The sequence below is a fragment of the Schistocerca gregaria genome, chromosome 4 (assembly GCF_023897955.1).
Source record: "Schistocerca gregaria isolate iqSchGreg1 chromosome 4, iqSchGreg1.2, whole genome shotgun sequence".
In the NCBI taxonomy this organism is placed as follows: Eukaryota; Metazoa; Arthropoda; class Insecta; order Orthoptera; family Acrididae; genus Schistocerca; species Schistocerca gregaria.
Genome location: NC_064923.1, coordinates 672,231,509 through 672,253,492, shown reverse-complemented (window position 1 = coordinate 672,253,492; position 21,984 = coordinate 672,231,509). Strand labels below are relative to the sequence as shown.

The 21,984-nt window shown below is 41.5% G+C and overlaps 1 protein-coding gene across 1 annotated transcript; it reads left to right on the top strand.

The window, feature by feature from the left end:
- The first annotated feature begins 13,039 nt into the window (after positions 1 to 13,039).
- On the top strand, positions 13,040 to 21,365 carry LOC126266767 (uncharacterized). Its single transcript, XM_049971289.1, has 2 exons — positions 13,040 to 13,159; positions 20,306 to 21,365. Exons 1-2 carry the CDS (start codon positions 13,055 to 13,057, stop codon positions 20,600 to 20,602), a joined length of 402 nt encoding a protein of 133 aa, XP_049827246.1. The 5' UTR covers positions 13,040 to 13,054; the 3' UTR covers positions 20,603 to 21,365.
- The last annotated feature ends 619 nt before the right edge of the window (positions 21,366 to 21,984 follow it).

Sequence of the window (21,984 nt, the reverse complement as noted above, 5' to 3'; positions counted from 1 at the left end):
GTAGTTGCAACCCCACAGTGGTTCTCTTCAAACAACAAGTGACGTATGTACGAAGGTTGGCTGAAATCGATCGAGGTGTTTAAGCGGAGATGTGGAACATACATATGCACATACATTCAGTTTTATAATATGTTTAGATACGTAAGCCTTTGTGCATGTATGTCAATCTATTTTTGTGTGATTGAGAAGGATTTCGAAAGAGATTAACGTTATTTCATTCTAATAAACGCTGTCGCATCAACAGTTGACTGAAGGTTGTACTTCGCCTTCACTTTTAATTGTCTTCTCGGAATAAATTACTTCCATTATCTAAAATTTCGAATGTAGTCGGAAGTTTACCATCAAAAGCTGTAAGAGTTTTGGTAATCTTCAGATGTTTCATACTTTTCCGTTAACGCGTATACATAAAGTCTCAGAAGGGAAGAAATTGTACTCATCTACAATGTTTATTAAGAATACAGGTAGGCGTAACACTATTAGTACTGTAGAGACTCAGAAATCAACACCTTTTGCCGTTTATTCTGTTAGCAATACGTGAGTTTTGAATCTAAGAGAACAATTATAAGATTCGTATACTCCCTGCGATTTTACATACTTTCTCCAAAACTTTTGTTGGATTGTCATATTGAGCTACTTTGCTGCTTAATGTTTACCACTTCCATGTGATCAAAAGTATCCGGACATCTGGCTGGAAATGACTTACAATTTCGAGGCGACCTCCATCGGTAATATTGGAATTCAATATGGTGTGGCCCACCCTTAGCCTTGATGAAAGCTTCTGCTCTCGCAGGCATACGTTCAATCTGGTACTGTAAGGTTTCTTGGGGAATGGCAGCCCATTCTTCACGGAGTGCTGCAATGAGGAAAGGTATCGATTTCGGTCGGTGAGGCATGGCGCGAAGTCGGCGTTCCAAAACACCCCAGAGGTGTTCTATAGGATTCAGCCCAGGCCTCTGTGCAGGCCAGTCCACTACAGGGATGTTATTGTCGTGTAACCACTCCGCCACAGTCCGTGCACATTGTGGACGGTGTTTCGACACTCCACACAATGTTTTTCCACTGTATCATCGTCCAATGTTTACGCTCCTTACATCAATCGAGGCGTCGTTCGACATTTAGTGGTGTGATGTGTGGCTTATGAGCCACTTCCCGCCTAACTGTCATAGTACTTGCACTGGATCCTGATGCAGTTAGGAATTCCTGTGTGATGGTCTGGATAGATATCTGCCTATTACACTCAACGACCGTCTTTAACAGTCGGTGGTCTCGGTCAGTCAATAGACGAGGGCAGCCTGTACGCGTTTGTGCTGTACTTATCCCTTCGCGTTTCTACTTCACTATCACATCGGAAACAGTGGACCAAGGGATGTTTAGAAAGTGGGAATCTCGCGTACAGATGTATGACACAAGTTCGTGAGTTCAGCGGAGCGCCCCATTCTGCTCTCTCAAGATGTCTAATGACTACTGAGGTCGCTGATATGTAGTACCTGGCAGTAGATGGCAGCACAATGCACCTAATATGAAAAACGTATGTTTTGGGGGTGACCGGATATTTTTGTTCACATAGTATATATTCGCGACTCTACTACTCCTCTGCGCTAGTGAGGTCTCAGTATAAGGGCTTCAGCAGCATGGCGTTCAACACGAGACACATTGTGAATGACACAGAGCACCAGTTGAGGGTGTTAGGTTGGTGCTTAAGTAAATTGGATCTTTCTAAAAAAGCATTCTGAGTGAACCTATATGGTTGGTCTTAACTGGTGGAGGTACATCCGCTCATACGGAGTAACATAGTTAATGATCATCGCCAGATTGATAAAAATTAATAATTAGAAGCTGAGCGGAATTCTTTAAATGAAACTTAATTAAAAATGGTTCAATGTACTACGTGAAAAAATTTCCGTCTCACTCACTCATCTCAGAAGAACTCAGATTTGTTATGTTAATTTCAGAACTTATTAATCAAGAACTGTTCTGTGGAATTGAATTTCACAGCTCAGTTGCCTTCCTCCCTACCCAGCTGGTCTTGGCAGTGCGGCTCTGGCGCTCGTAGTTTGGCCAGAGGGTGCAGTTGGCGACGTTTAAGCCACAGCAGCTCCACTGCAAGCTTAGCTGGAGGGGCGCGACGTGGAAGAGATTAATGAGCTGCACCTCTTGGAACTGTCAACCTCTCCCGGTGCCCGGTGCCGGGCCGTGGTGTAGTGTCCGACAGTTCTGCAGTGCAACGCCAGTGGCGCTGTCTTGAGCGATGGCCAATGTCGGTGGAAGCAGCCTAGGTCTGGAGATTGTAATATATACCGTAGTTACGAAAATTATTTTGTCAGGGAAGATTGTTAAACTGCTCAATGATTGGACGTACTACAAAGCCTGCAGTGGGTAAAGAAATGAGTTGGAATATTTTTTTAAATAATATCTAGTGCTATAAAATTCCCCACTGTTGATGATTCTGTGAGTATTACCGCTGGTTTTTGCGTTGCTTTGAGGGGACAAACACAGAGCAAATTTCGCTGTTGGATAGTAATAAGTCGGATATGTGCGATGATGTGAAATTACTGCACAATGCAAAGAACTATGTCACACAGGACGGCAGGAAAAAATAGGACTTTGAATGCAATGCAAATCAGACTGCAGGCTCTAAAGCAAATGAACTGGTTTGTTATGTACACTGAGGTTGCTAAGTCACAGGTTACGACTTAATATCGTGTCGGATTTCCTTTTGCCCCACATAGTGTAGCAACACGACGTGGTTGGACTCAACAAATTGTTGGCAGTCCCCTGCATTAGTAGTCAGACACGCTGGCTATATAGCCATCCGTAGCTGCGAAATTATTGTCAGTGCATGATTTTGTGCACCACTCATAAATGTTCGATGGGACGATCTGGGTGACCAAATCGTTGTCTCCATCGTCCAGATTGTCCTGCAGACCAGTCGCGAACAATTGTGGCCCGATGACGTGGAACAACGTTGTTTGGGAACTTGAAGTCCATGAATGGCTGCAAATGATCTCCAAGGAGCCGAATATAATTCAGCCAATGATCGGTTCAGCAGGGCAGAAGACCCACTTCAATCTACGTACACAAATTTTGGTAAACATTTTTGGAATACAGTGATCAATAGATTATTATATTTTGGCTAAAGTTCAGTCTTGATCACACCATTTATGTCTCAATGACATAGGTAAGCGGTTTCGGTTATTGTTACATAACCATAATCAGACCCATGTTTCCTTAGGATGGTAGGCGGAGCTCTCCTCAGCTGAGTTCGTAGCAGCTGAGGAGAGCTCCGCCAACCATCCTAAGGAAACCATGGGTCTGATGATGGTTATGTAAAAATAACCGAAACCGCTTACCTATGTCATTGAGACATAAATGGTGTGATCAAGACTGAACTTTAGTCAAAATATACGTAAACATAGGCCACACTGGTATGGAGCCACCACAAGGTTGCTCAGCGCCTTGTCGGCAACTCTTCGTAGAGTCTGCGCAGCACTCGAATCCTACCATCAGCTCTTACTAATGAAATCTGGACTCACCTGACCAGGTCATGGTTTTCCAGTGGTCCAGGGTCCAACCGATATGGTCACGAGCCCAGGAGAGGCGCTACAGGCGATTCCGTGCTGTTAGCGAAGGCACCCGCATCGGTCGTCTGCTGCCAGATTTCGCCGCATTGCTTGTCTGTTAGCAGGGGCAACTCCAAGCAAACGCCACTTCTTCGGACGTTAGAGTTCCAACTACCATTCAGTGTTCAAAGTTCGCTAATTCCTGTCGTGCAACCATAATCATGTCGAAAACCTTCCCACGTGAATCACCTGAGTACAAATGACAGCTCCACCAATGCACGGCCGGCCGGCGTGGCCGTGCGGTTCTAGTCGCTTCAGTATGGAACCGCGCGACTGCTACGGTCACAGGTTCGAATCCTGCCTCGGGCATGGATGTGTGTGATGCCCTTAGGTTAGTTAGGTTAAGTAGTTCTAAGTTCTAGGAGACTGATGACCACAGAAGTTAAATCCCATAGTATTCAGAGCCATTTGAACCATTTGTTCCTCTAAAAGGATGTCGCCTTCAAAAATGGCTCTGAGCACTATGCGACTTAACGTCTGAGGTCATCAGTCGCCTAGAACTTAGAACTAATTAAACCTAACTTACCTAAGGACATCACACACACATCCATGCCTGAGGCAGGATTCGAACCTGCGACCGTAGCAGTCGCGCGGTTCCGGACTGAGCGCCTAGAACCGCTAGACCACCGCAGCCGGCGATGTCGCCTTCCCTCTAGTGATTCACTTTAGAGATTCCGAAGCATCTCCGTATCACTTATGTGTTGCTCGATCCTGTTGGTAACAAGTGTAGCAGCAAGTTTCCGAATTGCTTCGATGTCCTCCTTAAATCCGACCTGGTACGGATCCCAAACAGTCGAGAGGCATTAGGTGGCACGTATGTCCAACATACAGTCCCCTGTACAGATGAACCACTCTCTCCTTCTTTCTTTCCACCATTCACCTTCCTTACCACAATCCTCACACGATCGTTCCATTGGATATCGATTTGCAACGCTTCGATAACATATTTGTACGACGTGACTCTGTGAAGCATGCTGTATCCGAACACTACAGGTTTGTTTTAACTACTCATCCGCATTAACTTACATTTCCCCACATTTAGAGCTAGCTGCCATTCATCACAGCAACTAGAAATTTGTCTAGGTCAACTTATATCTTCCTGTAATCAACTTCGACGCCTTATCGTACACGACAGCATCATCAGCAAACAACAGCATATTGGTGCCCCCGCCGTCCGCCAAATCATTTATGTACATAGAGAGCAACAGCGGTCCTATCACGCTTCCATGGAGCGCTCATGACTTTACCATTGCTTCTGATGAACACTCGCTATCGAGGACATCATACTGCGTTCTATTACTTAAGAAGTCTTGGAACCACTCACATATTTGTAAACTCTTACCTTCGTTAACAGCCCGCAATGGTGCACAGTCTCAAATGCTTTCCAGAAACCTTGAAATATGGAATCTGCCTGTTTTTCTTCATAGTTTCATGACTTTTCTCACCTTAGTGAAACAGAACGCAAGTGGTACATAATCATGACATCCCTGAACCAATACTTCACAGCGGAAAAATGAGACTGAAACGTAAATTGCGATCACACAAGCAATCATGGATACAGGTCAGGTAAAAGAATTGAATATAAGTTCAAAATTTACCGAAATTATGGTAATTCTTAGGATGTAACTTGGACACAGAGAGAGAGAGAAAGACAAGTGACATTACTACAAAGATACATAAGTGATACTTAGCCGCCGCTGGATACTGCAGTGGCTAGCAGAGGGCAAGTGATAAGGTGGCGCTGGCCCTTGCGTGGTGTGTAGGATCATGTTTATATTCATAACCTACAGTTCTGCAAATAATTGTTCTTTGTGTTAACTTAATAAATGACGTTTTGAAATGCATAGAGTAAGAGATCTAGAGTGCATTTTGTGTGTGTGTGTGTGTGTGTGTGTGTGTGTGTGTGTGTGTGTGTGTGTGATATGGGTTCGGTAACAAAAGGGAAGTTTCCAAATAATAATTTTGAATCTAAAATACTGTGTTTTTGTGATTAATTGTACAAGAAGACCTACAACTGGTGACGCCGGCGTGATCCAAACAAGAAACCAATCTGATGGTAGGTAGAGGGAACAGTAACACCCCAGATAGGGGTATGAAAATTGAAGTGGACAAAGTTAGTGCGCAACTTCCTCCGTTCTTAACTGAAAAGCCTGATACACGTGTGTGTCAGGCTGAAGCACAATTTGCAGTCGCGAGAATACAGACTGAAGCAACCAAATACAATCAGTTGTTAACACAGTTAGAACCCCGATTTGTTGGAAATATACGGAATCTTGTGCACAGTGACGAAAGCGGCAAATATTGTTTAGTTAAAGAAATACAGTTAATGACTTTTTAGGAAAATGAAGAGCATCGAATTAAGAAATTAGCGAATTAGGAATTGGTGATGTGAAACCCAGTCAACTGCTTCGGAAAATGAAAAGCTATGGAGGAACGAACTTTTCAGATAAAATAAAGGCCGGGTAGACCGGTCCCCTAATGCAAGTCTTTCAAGTTGACACCACTTCGGCGACTTGCATGTCGTTGGGGATGAGACGATGCACCCAGTCCCTGAGCAGAGAAAATGTACGACCCAGCCGGGAATCGAACCCGGGCCCGTTGGTACGACAGTCCGTGGCGCTGATCACTCAGCTACCGGGGGCGGACACGTTTCAGATAAAATTTTAAAGACTCTGAGGTTAGACGAACTTCCTAGTATCGTCTAAAATATTCTAATAATCTCTGGATGACATGTGGACAAACTTGCGCAAATGGCCGATTGGACGATGGACTCATTTTCGGCACAGCTCAAAATGGAGACCTGAGAAGTGAGTCTAATCTTGCCAATGGAATAGTGAGGGCAACTCCAGTGGGTAGAGTAGCGGCTGAGTGTTCTCTCGCAATGATTTTACCAGGCCGCTAATATGGACTGTTTGAGAGAGATAAAACTTCAGGGCTGCATTTTCTGGTTGGCAGCGGTGCTGATACTTCCGTTGCACCAGCGTGTCTTGAGGATAATGTTAAAGAAGCAGACTACAAACATTATGCTACAAATGCATCCGAGATTAAAACTTATGGATGTAAGTTACTGAATCTTGATTTAGCTTTACAGTGCCGTTCTGAGACGTCTTTCATTGCAGCAAACACAACAAAAGGTTTGGCATATTGATTAGTTGGCAGCAATACTCAGCTACATATGGTTGAAATAGCTCTGAGCACTATGGGGCTTAACAGCGGAGGTCATCAATCTACATGTGGTACAGCTACAATCTGAAGCTGATTTGTCTGATTCCGTCAGTTCGCTCCATGCCAAATGTAAATACTCTGAACTTAAAAATATTCCTAACCTAACAAAACCCACCCTTACGCCTCAGAAATTGAGCGTGATGATAAACATCATACTGTAACGAGCAGTGGCCCGCCAGTGTACTCAAACGCCCGCAGGTCAGATCCACACAAACTAAAGTTAACTAAGCAAGAATTGCAATTCCTAACTAATCATAACATAATTTGCCCGTCTAAATCCCAGTGGGCTAGTCCGCAGTATATGGTAGAAAAGCCGGATGGTCAGTAGCGTATTTGTGTAGACTACCGATGTATTAATGACCGAACCATTCCTGACCGCTATCAGTTCCTTACATAAATGATGTAAATTCCATCCTTGTGGGCAAGAAAGTATTTTCTAAAATCGATCTCGTCAGATCATATTACCAAACCCCTCTAGCTGAAAGTGATAAGGTAAAGTGTGCTGTCATCACACCTTTTGGACTTTATGAATTCTATTTCATGCCGATTGGCTTCAGGAATGCACCCAGTATTATTAATGACTTTTAAGAGATTTAGATTCTCTTTTTTTTCATATTGTGATAATGTACTGGCCGTTTATAGCTCTCCAGAACAACATACTCAACATCTAACTATCCTGTTTGAACGATTGAAGGAATAGTATTTGAGGATTAATGTTGGAAAATCTGTGTTTAGAGTTCAAGAAATAACTTTAAAGGTCATGTGATTACTGCGGAATGTACCAAACATGACCAAACCGGGTCTGTGTCACAATTACGTCGTTTCCCTGGTCTACTGAACTTTTATCGAATGCATTTGGAACATGCTGCTGAACATCAAGCTGTTCTAACTGATTACTTTACGAATATCAAGATAAACGACAAAAGAAGTATACAGTGGACACAAGATGCAATAAAGCAGTTTGAGAAGTGAAAAATAGGCCTTGCAAACGCAGCTCTTTTAACGTTCCCGAACGTAAACAACGATCTTTCGTTATTTGTAGCTCCTCAGATTTTGCATCTAGTGGAACGATGCAACAGAAAGAAAAAGGAATACGGAAACCAACTGATTTCTACTCCAAAACGTTCTCCCATCCCAGACGAAATATTCAGCATACGATAAGGAAATTCTCTGCATTACATGGCAATGAGGTATTGAAGGAGTCAGTGTATACTGACCATGCTCCTCTGACACAAACTTTTAAACAACGAAACGATAAAGCAACTCCTATGCGTTTGTGCCACCTACAACTAACATCAAAATTTGCGACAGATAGTAGACACATTTCTGGAAAAGAAAATAGTGTGGCTCATAACCTGTCCAGACTGGAAGAAGTGTACCAACTGACTACGAGCAGATAATACATGCTCAAGTGAGTGATTAAGAACTTGAGAAACTTTGCTATAGTCCTCGTACCTCATTGAAATTTAAAGAGCATGAAACCCCTGGTGAATGATTATTATGGTGTGATTATCAAGAAGTAACATTCGTCATTACGTTCCTCAGCTATTCAGATATCCAGTTTTCAGCGTTACCACAGTATGGCTCATCCTGGTATTAAATTTTCTGTAAAATTAACCACATGCAGATTTATTTGGTGAAACATAAACCGAGATATCCAAAACTGGGCGAAATCGTGGGGAGCATGCCGAAAGAGCAAAGTGACTAGACATATTAAATCAGCTATTGGCCAGTTTCAAAGCACAAATGGAAGATTAGCGGTGGCACACATCAATCCAATCGGCCCCGTACCTCCCTCAGATGCCGGCCGCGGTGGCCGAACGGTTATAGGCGCTTCAGTCTGGAACCGCGCGACTGCTACGTTCGCAGTTTCGAATCCTGCCTCGGGCATGGATGTGTGTGATGTCCTTAGGTTAGTTAGGTTTAAGTAGTTCTATGTTATAGGGGACTGATGACCTCAGATGTTAAGTCCCATAGTGCAGGGAGCCATTTCAACTATTTGAACCTCCCTCAGATGAATTCATATGCTATTAAACGTGCAGCCGTCGGTTCACTAACTGGACAGAAGTCATTCCATTACGTAATATTCCAGCGGAAACCGTTGAATGAGAATTTTATAATGCTTGGATCACTACACACGGAGCACCTAACCATATAAAGATTGACCTAGGATTACTGTTCCAGTCAGAGCTGCTTGATGCATTAAATTTGTTGTTCTCAATGAACTCAGATTATGGCATACCACCAACAATCAAATGGTAAAAGAGAGAGATTACATCAAAAAATGAAGGCAGCCGTCAGAACACATCGCAAAAATAAAAGCAGTAACATAATTCCAACAATTCTGCTAGGACTGCATTGCTGTGTGAGAGAAGGAAATAACAGCTGCGAAAATCCTGTGTGGCACAACGCTGACATTCCAGAATCAGATTTTCAGTCTGCAGCGGAGTGTGCGCTGATATGAAACTTCCTGGCAGATTAAAACTGTGTGCGGGACCGAGACTCGAACTCGGGACCTTTGTCTTTCGCAGGCAAGTGCTCTACCACCTGCGATACCCAAACACGACTCACGCCCCGTCCTCACATCTTTACTTCTGACAGTACTACGTCTCCTACCTTCCAGACTTTACAGAAGCTCTCCTAGTAGATCACATGCCCGCCAAAGGCAAAGGTCCCGAGTTCGAGTCTCTGTCTGGCACACAGTTTTAATCTGCCTAGAAGTTTCAACTCTGACATTGCCTGGTGATTGACATATCAGAAATCCAGTGAAACATCAAATCTCCGACACAGCTGCGACAGGAAAAAGATCCTGCAAGTACGGGACCAACGAAGACTGAAAATCGTTCAAAGTGACAGAAGTGCAACCCTTCCGCAGGTTGCTGCAGATTTCAACGCTGGGCTATCAACATGTGTCAGAGTGCGAACTAATCAACGAAACCTGGGCTTTCGGAGCGGAAGACCCACTCGTTTTGGCTTGATGACTGAATGACACAAAGCTTTACTTCTCGCCTGGGCCCGTCAACTCAGACATTGAACTGTTGATGTCTGGAAGCAAGTAGTCTTGTCGGACGAGTCTCGTTTCAAGTGGTATCGAGCGGATGGACGTGTACGGTATGGAGACAACCTCATGAATCAATGGACCCTGCATGTCAGCAGGGGACTGTTCAAGCTGGTGGAGGTTCTGTAATGGTGTTGGGCCTGTGCTGTTGGAGTGATATGAGACCCCTGATTATTCTAAAAACGACTGACAGGTGACAGTAACGTAAGCATCCTCTCTGATCACCTGCATCCATTCGTGTCTATTATGTATTCCGACAGACTTGCGCAATTCCAGCAGGACAATGCGACATTCCGCACGTCCAGAATTGCTATAGAGTGGTTCTAGGAACACTCTTCTGAGTTTAAACACTTCCGCTGTCCACCAAGCTCCGTATTGATGAACATTATTGAGCACATCTGGAATGCCTTGCGAAAGAGATCTCCATCCCCTCGTAATCTTACGGATTTATGCACAGCCATACAGGATTCATGGTGTCAGTTGCCTCCAGCATTACTCCAGACATTGGTCGAGTCCATGACACGCCGTGTTGTGCCACTTCACTGCATGCTCAAGGGGGCCCTCCACGATATTAGGTAGGTGTATCTGTTTGTTTAACCGTTCAGGGTATATGGAGTACTAAGAGTGTGGTTTAGTTGCGATTATTACGTGAAAAATACTGTGTAAAGTGAATACAGCCAATGGCGGATGAGTGTGTATTTTGAATACAAAGTGGTCGTTACAAGTTCCGACATCAGAAGGTGTGGCCGTGGGACCGCAAGAGAGCGCATTGGCGGATGAGTGTGTATTTTGAATACAAAGTGGTCTTTACAAGTTCCGAAATCAGAAGGTGTGGCCGTGGGACCGCAAGAGAGCGCATTTTATTTAAGTCTTATGTCTACGCTGAGGATGTGTTCTATCACTGTTCTAGAGAGCGTTCTATACTGAGTTTGTAAACACGCTGAAGACGTGTTCTACTACCGTATGTTGTATTCAACAATAATAATTTCTGTAATCTGACGGATATATTTCCTGACTGTGTATGTGATTGAAAATGGAACTCTGGAGAGTCTTTAAATTCTATCAAATATTGTGATTGAATGAAATCTTTGTGCTATGAATTTTATCACTTCAGTTCAAGAAATTACCACAGAAACTTCGTTCTTTCATTTGAAATCCTATTTGAATTCGTTTTCAACTTGAATGTGATTTCATACAGTGAGGGAAGCTACGCTGTATCAGGGATGAAATACGCTAATCATCGTACATCAACAAAAGCGTTTACTCTTCGTTCTGCGTCGTGACTACAAGTAGAAAGGGGTTGCACATTTGTGCCACTGCGGTGCTCTGCCTGGAGAATAACGGGTAATTAAATAGTTGTATTTATGAAATTACGTAAAGCGAATGAATTTATCAAAAGGCAACGACCGTTCTGCGGGCTCTAATTAATCCGTGAACCTTCACAGATCCCCACAACGTGACTAGAAATAAATCTTTAAACATGACAATTGAGATTCAGATAATTGCAAGACAAACGTTGGACACGTACCTGATAATACCATTTATTCTTAAAATCAGTCATGACAATGCCTAACATTTGTTAGTCACAATCACAGTTGAAAACTCGTCCTCAATCGGGCGTATTTCTGTCGGTCACAAATTTATCAAGATGGCCGCCCAAATAATGTATCGTAACAATTACAGTCACTATCTCCATAAAATCTCGGGCCATATTAGGGCCAATTCATTACAATTCTCTCCCTCCTAAGATTAACAAATTACAAATAGCTAATTCTTCTCCATTTTCCAGAGAGAGTATCGCTCTGAGGCAGTCACGGTTGCCAGAGTATGATGCGCTGTATCGCAACATATCATTACGAAAAGCTAAATCCTTTCACATTTTCAACAGAATTCATAGTTTTCTTATACACAGAACAAAGCGGTGAATTAAATATAGTGGCAAACATAAAACGGCACTGCATTTGTGCGTAATTATAAGTTTTTAGAATTTAACGTTGCCGTTGCTTGTAGACTACATAGAATTGGTATCCCTGTGGGTTTTGGCAGTATCAAACTGGCGGAGCTGCTTGGTACCTAGAGATAGATTTGTTGTTATTTTATTCTGTTATTGGATTGTATTTATATGGCTGCCCAGTTGGAACATACTAAGGGCGAAGAGGGTGAATACTCTGCTTTCTGTTTTTGTTGTTCTTGTTTGGTGCCCGCTTGGGTGTCACAGAGGTTGACACGCATTTGGCTTACGTATGTGTTCTGTATTTCTAACGCTGTTTTTTATTTGTTTCATTATTGTGTTACGCTCGATTTTACATAAGGGTTAGCTAAGGGCAGGAACTGTTGATTTGTTATTAATTTCCAGTTGTTCTACTGACGTCATTGGACTGGTGTGAAAATACTTGTGTTGTCAAGAAACGGTTCTATAAACTGTGTCTGCATCTGCACAATTTTAACCCAGATCCCATTTACAAAAAAAAGAAAGAAAGGAAGAAACCTACGTACGGAACTTGCTCCTAAAAACGACATACCACACTGAAATTTAACCAAATGTCTTCGAAGAACTGTCGTACAATTCTCTTGAAATCTCCAGGCCAATGGGTGTAGCCCTGCCAAGTGACTGACGATTAGAAGGATATTTATTATTATTTAACAATGGTATTGCATCTCCAGCAATGGACCAACAACATATTCGAGAGTTTCTATATTTCTTATTATTTTACCCATGGACTGAGCTTGGTCAATACCCTCTGTTTGCACGTCAAAACGCAAGCGTTTTATGAAACAGCAACCTTCACTGCTAATTCCACGGAGACAAAGCGGGTGATGGAAAACATCGTGACCGTGAATCACCCAGAGAGGACAACAGATAGCGACTTAAGTTGATAAAACAACAAGCTCGACAGTCATCTCTCTGCTATACCTTACGGTCAGTCTGCGCAAAAGAAGAATGGAATATTTTCGGAATAAGAACAGTAAACACATTCCTTGCTTATCTGCCCAGTAAGGCGGATGACTACCACCTAATTCTTGGGAATTTGCATGAGTCCCCACGACTTGTTTTAACTGCTGCGTAAATCCGGTAAGTACTGTGTTCGGTTATCACAACAGCTAAACCTGTTTCATCGTCGTTACTGCGTGGCAGGTGTCTGGTTCTTAGATGGGTATAAATGTGAGTAAAATGTGTGCATTGTATCAGACTTCCGGAAGACACTCGTCGCTGACAGTTGAATTTGCGCTACTTTGCTACGCACTACACATTCAGGTAAGCAACGCGTGTAACCAACGCCACAGATCTTTGGAAATCACTTCCTAGCCTCTCTTCTTGCGGTGACGGTCTTAAAATGGTTCAAATGGCTCTGAGCACTGTGGGACTTAACTTCAGAGGTCATCAGTCCCCTAGAACTTAGAACTACTTAAATCTAACCAACGTAAGGACATCACACACACACATGCCCGAGGCAAGAGCCGAACCTGCGACCGTAGCGGTCGCGCGGTTCCAGAATGTAGCACCTAGAGCCGCTCGGCCACTCCAACAGGCCTGACGGTTTTGAATATTGTCTAGCGATCCTCCCTCTTCTTTTTCTTGTGCCTTTTGTCACGCATCTGCCCAGGGTCGGCGATGTTGTTAACGGATGTGGCATGATTAATTAATAGGTGGCCGCATGCCCTTCCTTTTGCAACCCCTCCTGGGACGGGATGTGTGTCCCCTGTCTGTCTGCATGTACGGAGTGTTGTTTGTGTGGAAGTGTGCGAACGTTTTCTAAGTCTTTCCGAATCTCTACCTCAGACGGGACTTTTGAACCAGCCTGATATTTGGCTAACTGGATGTGGAAACCCGCCTGGTGAACACACCGGCCCTCGTTGTTAGTCAGCCAGGGAGGTTCGCAGTACCGGAAACGGCCCTTTAATATGCACGGCTATCGGGAGGGTGGGTGAACTACTGATCGTAACTTCTACCAGCATAAAACCACTGGGTACAGCTTTTTGTCAAAAATGGCGGTCATGATAGCGCGTAAAACACATTACTGAGATTTTCGTTTACCGGATGATTATGCAAATACCAGTAAGTCACACAGTTCACTTTATGATGATTAGGAATCTTCAATATAGAAGAAAATTTCATGTTCGATTATTCCTAAAAGTATTATGCGCGAAGCTTGATTTGTATAATAAAGGAAAGGATAACCAAAATAATCATGGGCTTTTTGATTAATAGCATCAGATTTATTAGCTCTTCTACGAACTATAGTGATCTTCTCACGAGAAAGTAGCACAATGTTTAGCAAACTGGCCTCTTATTTGGGAAGAGCTGTGTTCAAATTCTTTTCTCCTTCCCTAATACAGGCTTATCTTCAGAGTTTACAAATTTCTCGCCGTAGCCCAGGAACCAGTAACAGAAACCAACAAGCCACTATTAATTAAACACTTTCATTAAATGGCTGATGATACACGGTTGTGTCATCTTTCTCTTTAATTCCATGATTTCGATACCGTGTAGATCTACTGACAATGTAGTTTCCTCAGAGTGCTTGGGAATGACCTACTGCTTCTTCCCTATGATATTAATATGGCCAGTAACGACCGAAACTAGTACTTCCTTAAAAACTGCTGAGAAGTGTTTGGTGCTATGGAACAGCGCTTCTTGTTTCAACCCCCCATATCTCACTATTCGGTTGTAGTCTCATGTGAGCTAATGAGTTGGTGAATATATCCTTCAGAATACTAACATACACTGCGATAATGACTTGTTTGTCAACTACTGTTAGCAGAGATTTTTGTTCATGCTGAATAAAAACGTTTTATCAGTTTATGAACAGCTGCTTTCTCCTTTCTGTAAGTTGGCTCAATGCCCGGAAATTGACTATTTTGCTCCATTCACTTCAAAAATGGTTCAAATGGCTCGAGCACTATGGGACTTAACATATGAGGTCATCAGTCCCCTAGAACGTAGAACTACTTGAGCGTAACTAACCTAAGGACATCACACTCATCCATGCCCTCCATTCACTTCTAAACCATTTTAGTACTTTATTTGATTACACTCCAAGGTATCTTATGTATGGTCGAATATAATGCCAGTGGAAATCATGCACATTATAGAGATAATTTGTTATTTATGCTTTACCTGTTGTACTTATTTATGAATATTTGGCAGATTAAAACAAGCAAATGAAAATGAAGAGGGCACAGACATAGACGGAAGGAGTCAGCAGAAGATGTAGAACGTATCAGGAAGGCACATGTTCAAAAGATTTTTTAAAAAATGTTCAAGCATCTACTAAAGAAATGGGAAGAGTTTGAAGCGATTAAAGGACTTGTCAGAAGAAACAGCAGAAATTTTATAGCAGAAACAATTGAAAACGAGAATAGTATGAAGAGAACAAAGCACAAGTTTAAATTGTTTGGATTTTATATTTAGTTCGTTAAGATTCCAGAAGCCACGGAAAAAAAGCTGTAGTAATACTCTAATTTTTAAAAGTACATAAAATTCAATAGATGAACAAGAAAAGATGTTTAATTGAATGGCTTATTTCAATAGTGGTACAAGTCCATTATCTTCACTTTTCTGTCTATAATGCTTCTGACATTAATGGTCCAAACAAATAGAAGGAAAGATTCATCTCTAGCAAGAAGCCATATTCTTGAATATTTCTGGTATCTCAACTGCAGATTTCTCAGCGCTCATTTAACTTTAGAACTCTGCATCTCAGAATAAACAAAAGTGAACTTGTACCAATATTGAAATAAGCCCTTCAATTAAGAAGGTAATTAGGTAAGAAAATCTGAAAAGAGAAATCGATACGTCGAAGTCAGATGTAGTGGGAATTAGTGAAGTATAGTGGCAGGAAAACCAAGACTTCTGTTCAGATGAGAATAGGGTTGTGACTACAAAATCAAAAACGTGTAACGTTGGTTGAAAACGAATAAGGAAATAGGAGCGTTAGTAAGGTATTATGCACAGCATATTGCACACATTATTATAGCCAGGGAGGACACAAGGCCAACACTCACCACAGTAGTGCACGTTTACAAGTCAACTAGCCTCGTAGATGCAGAAAGAGAATATATGATGAGATATAAGAAATAAGTCACATAGTAAAGAGAGAGGAGAATTTGGGAACTGGATGTCGACAGAAGGAAAAGGAAGAGAAGGAAAAATAATCGGAGGATATGGACTCGGTGAAAGAAATGAAATACGAAGCCGCTTTATAGAATTGCTGAAAATTGGTTTGAGATCATGAATGAATGTTGTATACGTGGAACAGACCTGGAGACACGGAAGATTTCAGGTTGATTGCATAAAGATAAGCTAAGATTCCGGAAACAGATTTAAACCAGTAAAATATTTCTGGGACACACAGTTATTTGATTGATTATGTAGTGTAGATTCAAACGGAAGCAATTGCAAAAAGGTGGGAAATTAAAGAGAAGGGACCTGGATAACTTGAATTAACCAGAGCTTCTTGAGAGTGTCAAAGAAAGCGTTAGATAACGATTGAATGGAACAGGAGAAACGAATACAGTAGAAGACGAATGGTTAGCTTTGAGAGATGAAATACTGAAGGCAGCAGAGGAGCAAATAGGTAAGAATCAAGGAGTAGTAGAAATTCTCGGGTGTCACAGGTGATATTGAAGTTAACTGATGAAGTGAGAGCATACAAAAAAGCAACAAATGAAGTGACGAAACGGCAATACAGATGCCTAAAAAATTTGGCTGGCAGAGAGAGTAAAATGGCAAAGAAGGAATGCCTAGAACGGCTAAAAAACAAATGCAAGGCTATAGAAGTATATACAACTAGGGAAAAGATAGATACCAGCTCTAGAAAAATTTAAGAGATGGTTGGAGAAAACAGAAGCAGTACTATGAAATAAAAAAGGGCTTGCAATGAAAATCAGTACTAAGCAAAGAAGGGAAAGTTGAAGTGTAGAAGGAGGGCTATACAAGGGAAATGAAGGCAATATTCTAGAAAACGAAGAGGACGTACATGAAGACGCGCAGGGCGATGTACTGCTGGAATTTGACACAGCACTGAGAGACCTAGTCGGAACAAGGCCCCTGGAATAGATGACATTCCGTCAGAACTATTTATGTCTTTGTGAGAGCCAGCCAGGACAAAAATATTCCATCTGGTGTGCAAGATGTATGAGAGAGGCGAAATATCCTCAGACGTCAAGCAGAATGGAATAATTCAGATTCCAAAGAACGTATATGCTGAATGTGTGAATACTACCTAACTATTAGTACAATAAGTCACGATTGCGAAGTCCTGACACGAATTATTTACAGAAGAATGAAAAAACTGGTAGAAGTCCACCTGAGGGAAGATCGGTTTGTTTTCTGGAAAAATGTAGAAACATACGAGGCAATAGTAACCCTGCGTGCTTTCTTAGAAGACTGGTCAGGGAAAGATAAAGCTACGTTTATAGCATTTGTAAACTTAGAAAAAGCATTTGACAGTCTTGACTGGAATACATACCGAAATTGTGAAGGCAGGAAGGATAAAATATGTGGAAAGGTTATTTACAGGTTTTACGGATATCAGAGGGCAATTAGAGTCGAAGGGCATCAAAGAGAAAGGGTTAAGGAAACGTTGTAGCCTATTCCCAAAGTTACTCAGACTTCACATTGAACACGCTGTGAAGCAGAACAAGGAGAAATGTGAAGAAGGAAATAAAGTTCATGGCGAAGAAATAAAAACTTTTAAGTTTGCCGATGACCATCAACAAAAGATATACAAGGGTAATGGAATGGAGTCAAATTAGAATTAGCTTAGGAAATGAGACACTAAAAATAGTACATGAGTTTTTCTGGGCAGTAAAATAACTGACGATGCCCAAAGTAGAAGAGAGAAAATGTAGACCGACAATGGGAAGAAAAGAGTTTCTAAAGAAGATAAATTTATTAAAACTAAATACATATAAGAGTTAATGAATGTTTTCTGAAGATATTTGTCTTAAGTGTAGCCTTGTATGGAAGTGAAACATGACGATAAACAATTCAGACAAGAAGAGAATAGCAGATTTTTAAATGTGGTGCTACAGAAAAATGTTGAACATCAGATGGCTGCACCATGCAGCTAACGAGGTGGAACTGAACAGACAGAACTGGGGAAAAAAGGAATTTGTGACTAAAAGAATGTGTGGGCTGATAGGTCGAATTTTGAGACGTCAAGGGAATGTCAAATTGGTACTGGAGAAAAGTGAGAGTGTAGGGCGGGAGGAGAGGGCGGGGGGAGGAGAAATAGTAGAAGGACACCAAAAGGTGAATGCAGGAATGCAGTAAGCAAGCTCAAATGGTTGTATGTTCCAGTAATTATTCGGATGTCAAGAGGCTTACAGAGGATAAACTAACATGGAGAACTGCATCAAACGATAAGTGTGTTTGTGGAGTGTAGGAGCATCTAATAGAAGTGCTTATAGAGCAGTGTGATATTTGTTATGGACGATGGTGACGATGAGAGACGGTGTGCGCACGTAGCCCACTCCAGTCGAAAAGCTCAAAAATGGCCGCCGAAGGACAGATTACCATCAACAGTGTCAAATATCCAAATGTCCTCACTTTATGAGACACTGCAGAGATATCTGGAATTTAATGCAGTAATTTCAAGCCACAATCATTTCACCTCTCGCCTGCTAAATAATGGCAGTGAAAATTTCATGCTGCATCGGGATTCGAACCTGCTTTCTTCCGGGTCGAACGTCGTCGCACAACCAGACATTACCGACCTAGCTACGAAAGCGGGCAGACACTACGCCGGAAAGCATGAGGTATATGGTAACCGCGAGGCGAAATTACATATCGTAGGGTCTTTACTCGATAGTGAACGTTAAAATGCATTTTGATGGTATACGTGAACTTTAGTTTTAGTACTGGGCCGCCTAATATCCGAAATTTCGTATTGGTATTCACGTGTTTCTTTTTTCATGACCTAACGAATGCCCTTCACAATAAACAGACATCTTAATTTTAAATTAACAACAGCCTCAGTTGCAATGTTTACCTAGATTTACCTAGGTTTAAGTTGGGATAACCAAACCTTCTTCTGTATAAAAGGAACTACGATTTGTCCATAATAAATAACATCAAAAACTAAAAATCATAATATAGTAATAAGTCGTCATATTGCAATAACTTATCTAGGAAACAGCCTCGGTCCCACTTCGCGACTGCAGTACTGCAGCAACGGATGTTGTACTCGAACTGCCTATAGCCTCGAGAGCGGATGTGTCATGCGTACTTGTTAACACTGGTACCAACATGTACTCCTGAACTAAAAATTTTATGAATAACCAGGTGTGGCTAACGAAACTGACGTATACGTAATCCTGTAAGGAACAAAGATATATCGACTGTCTTAACATTTGTAATAATTTGTTGGACATCAAAAGTGAAGGGAGCAATGCGTTTACTATTTTAAGCCAACCTAGCACGTTCGGTCTAATCATCAAACTTGACCGCATGAGGGTAACTACGGGTTTGAAGTACCAGATAATACCAGCTATTCAGCTAACGGGAGAGCTAAATACATGTTGGCAAGGGTATAATGATTAGTCCCTAAAATTATGGTGGATGAAATAACGGTTGAAAACCTTCAAAAAAGTTTTTTATTTCGCAGCTGCAGCTGATCGTTAAGAAGGTTATTTTTGTCATATAATAAGTGCTTAAAAAGTTGCATTTCTTCCAAAATACCCAACCTCGTACGCTTCACTTCGCAATGAAAGAGCTGAGTACTATCCGGAGGGTTGGGTACCTGAGCCGTTTGCACTAAGTGTTCAGCGAATGTCGAACCACGCGTGCCATCTCCAACTTTAGTAGGGATATGTTCCTTGTAGCTTGTTAGTAAGGCTCTTCCTGTTTGGCCGATGTAAAATTACAGGCAACTGCTACATGTAATCTTGCAACTGAGGCTGCTGTTAATTTAAAATTAATATTTATACAGTTGCTGACAGGTCAGCGAAATGTTGAAAATATTAATCAGGCACCTGTTGGTAAGTATCAGTTAGTTTATCAAAGCAGATAAATTACTAGTGTGAACCACACAGTAAAATAATCACATTGAATACTAAAATTCGGCGAAAATTTGTTCTTAATCGTTTCGGTCTGTCGGAGATACCCACTTTAAACGCGACATCACATATCTTTACAGCAGATTTTACAGTGATTGTCGTGAGGCCTCATCCCAGCGGCATGTAGTCAGAACCAGGCCAAAATGCACTTGACACATTTTCTCTGTTGGTGATTATCATTTGTTTCCATTCAGCACTTTTCTTCTTTTGCTTGACACAGAACAAAAGAGTACTAGCTACAGAATCATGATTTCCGAAATTTACCATTACCATTTACAAGATGGCATGCAAACATACGCGCAGCTATTTGGCTAAGCAGCACCTTTCCTTTGATTTCCAGAGAACAATGAGGGCACCTCAGATGCTGCTTCTGGCTGCAGTTGTTCTGCTGCTCCACCAAGGCACCCAGGCCGCATCACTGGGCCGGCAGCGCCCGGGTTACCACGGATACCCTCTGGGGGCAAACGCCAACCCGCTGTACACCCAACAACAAGGTGGCGGGTATAACGTGGGGCAGGACCCCCGCCCGCCGGGCTCCTACGGCTCCCATGGCAACGGTATAGGAGCTGTGCCCTACACCACTCGACCTCGGCAGTTTCGACCACCCGGCACAATCCAACACACGTCCAATCAATAAATTTTTAGACCTGTTTTCCATCTGAGAAACCTATCGCCATAGTACTAAAAAGTCTGTAACCATTCGCATAAATAGTTCATATATTGATAAGTATCTTTGCGTAAGCATACCGAAAAACTTTGTTTCTGTTACTCGAATAACAATGTCTGATCTCGCAAATAATATGAAGATTTGTCGTGTTATCCAACAATTTGTTTACATTCATCAAAGGTTTGGTTATCGATACAAAAATGAAGCTACATGCATAGTATTATTTTAAATTTAGTTATTTCAAGCTGAGGTTTCAATTGTAAAAAGAGGTACTTGTTTTAAGTTCAAATGTTGTTTATACATTTGTGTAGATATAGTGTAACTTTCAGTATGTATGTAAGTGCAGTATTAATTTCTCTTATCTGTAATGCTACAGTCCTGGCAACCACATTCATTGTTTTCAAGTAATGGGTGAAATCTTTTGTGTTATTGACTTTTTGTAAGTAACTCATTTTTATCTTTGTTTACAAACTGTAACTCACTCATATATAACTATTGCATTGTATGTTTAAATTTGATGCTGATGACCCTTTCCATTTACTGTGGACGTACAATCCAGGAAGAGTAACTTGCAAATGAATGAATACAAATATTTTTAGAAATTAATTAACTTTTTGTAAATATACGTTTATGTACAATAAAACTTCTTGTATTTTAAATAATTCGAGACAGAGTCTAGATATTCTCACACATGTATCAGACTGTCAATAAAGATAGAAATGAATAATCTTGAGATCTGTTGCGTCTTTTCTTGTCTTTCATGGCTCAAAAAGTTTTACCGTCTTGTATCTACAGGCCCACCTTGCCCGTCATGTATCTTCCTTGTAGCTTAATTACAATTACCCAAAAAAAAAAGACTGTTTCGTTTTTTTACACAGAACTTCGGCGCTTTGGCTAAGAAAATTCAGGAGGACCAGAATTCGAACAGTGTTGGATTCTCATTCAGATCATTTGACGTCACATCATATTATTTATTGTATTGAAGCCCAAATATAACAATGTCTCCGCAACTCCGGTTAAGACGAAATCTGAACTCCAGAGGAAGTTAACCTTTAAAAAGATAACGAAACAACGCATCTTGATCTCTCACAAACCAACAAACATCAAGAAAGATGTCATTTCAACACAGCTATTACGTACATGCAAGCAAACGAGCAAAACTGTCAGCAGTGCAAAATTATTGTAGAATGTTTGACTGGTTACGTTGTATTCTTTGCTTGCCATGTTTCGATTTCAACATCAGCACCTGAAAAGCGATGGACCACTAGCGATGAAAACCGTGAACTTAAATTGCTGTTTCAACTATCAATTGTAAAGTTGCTTTGATTCAGACCTCAGAATCTTTCGCTTTT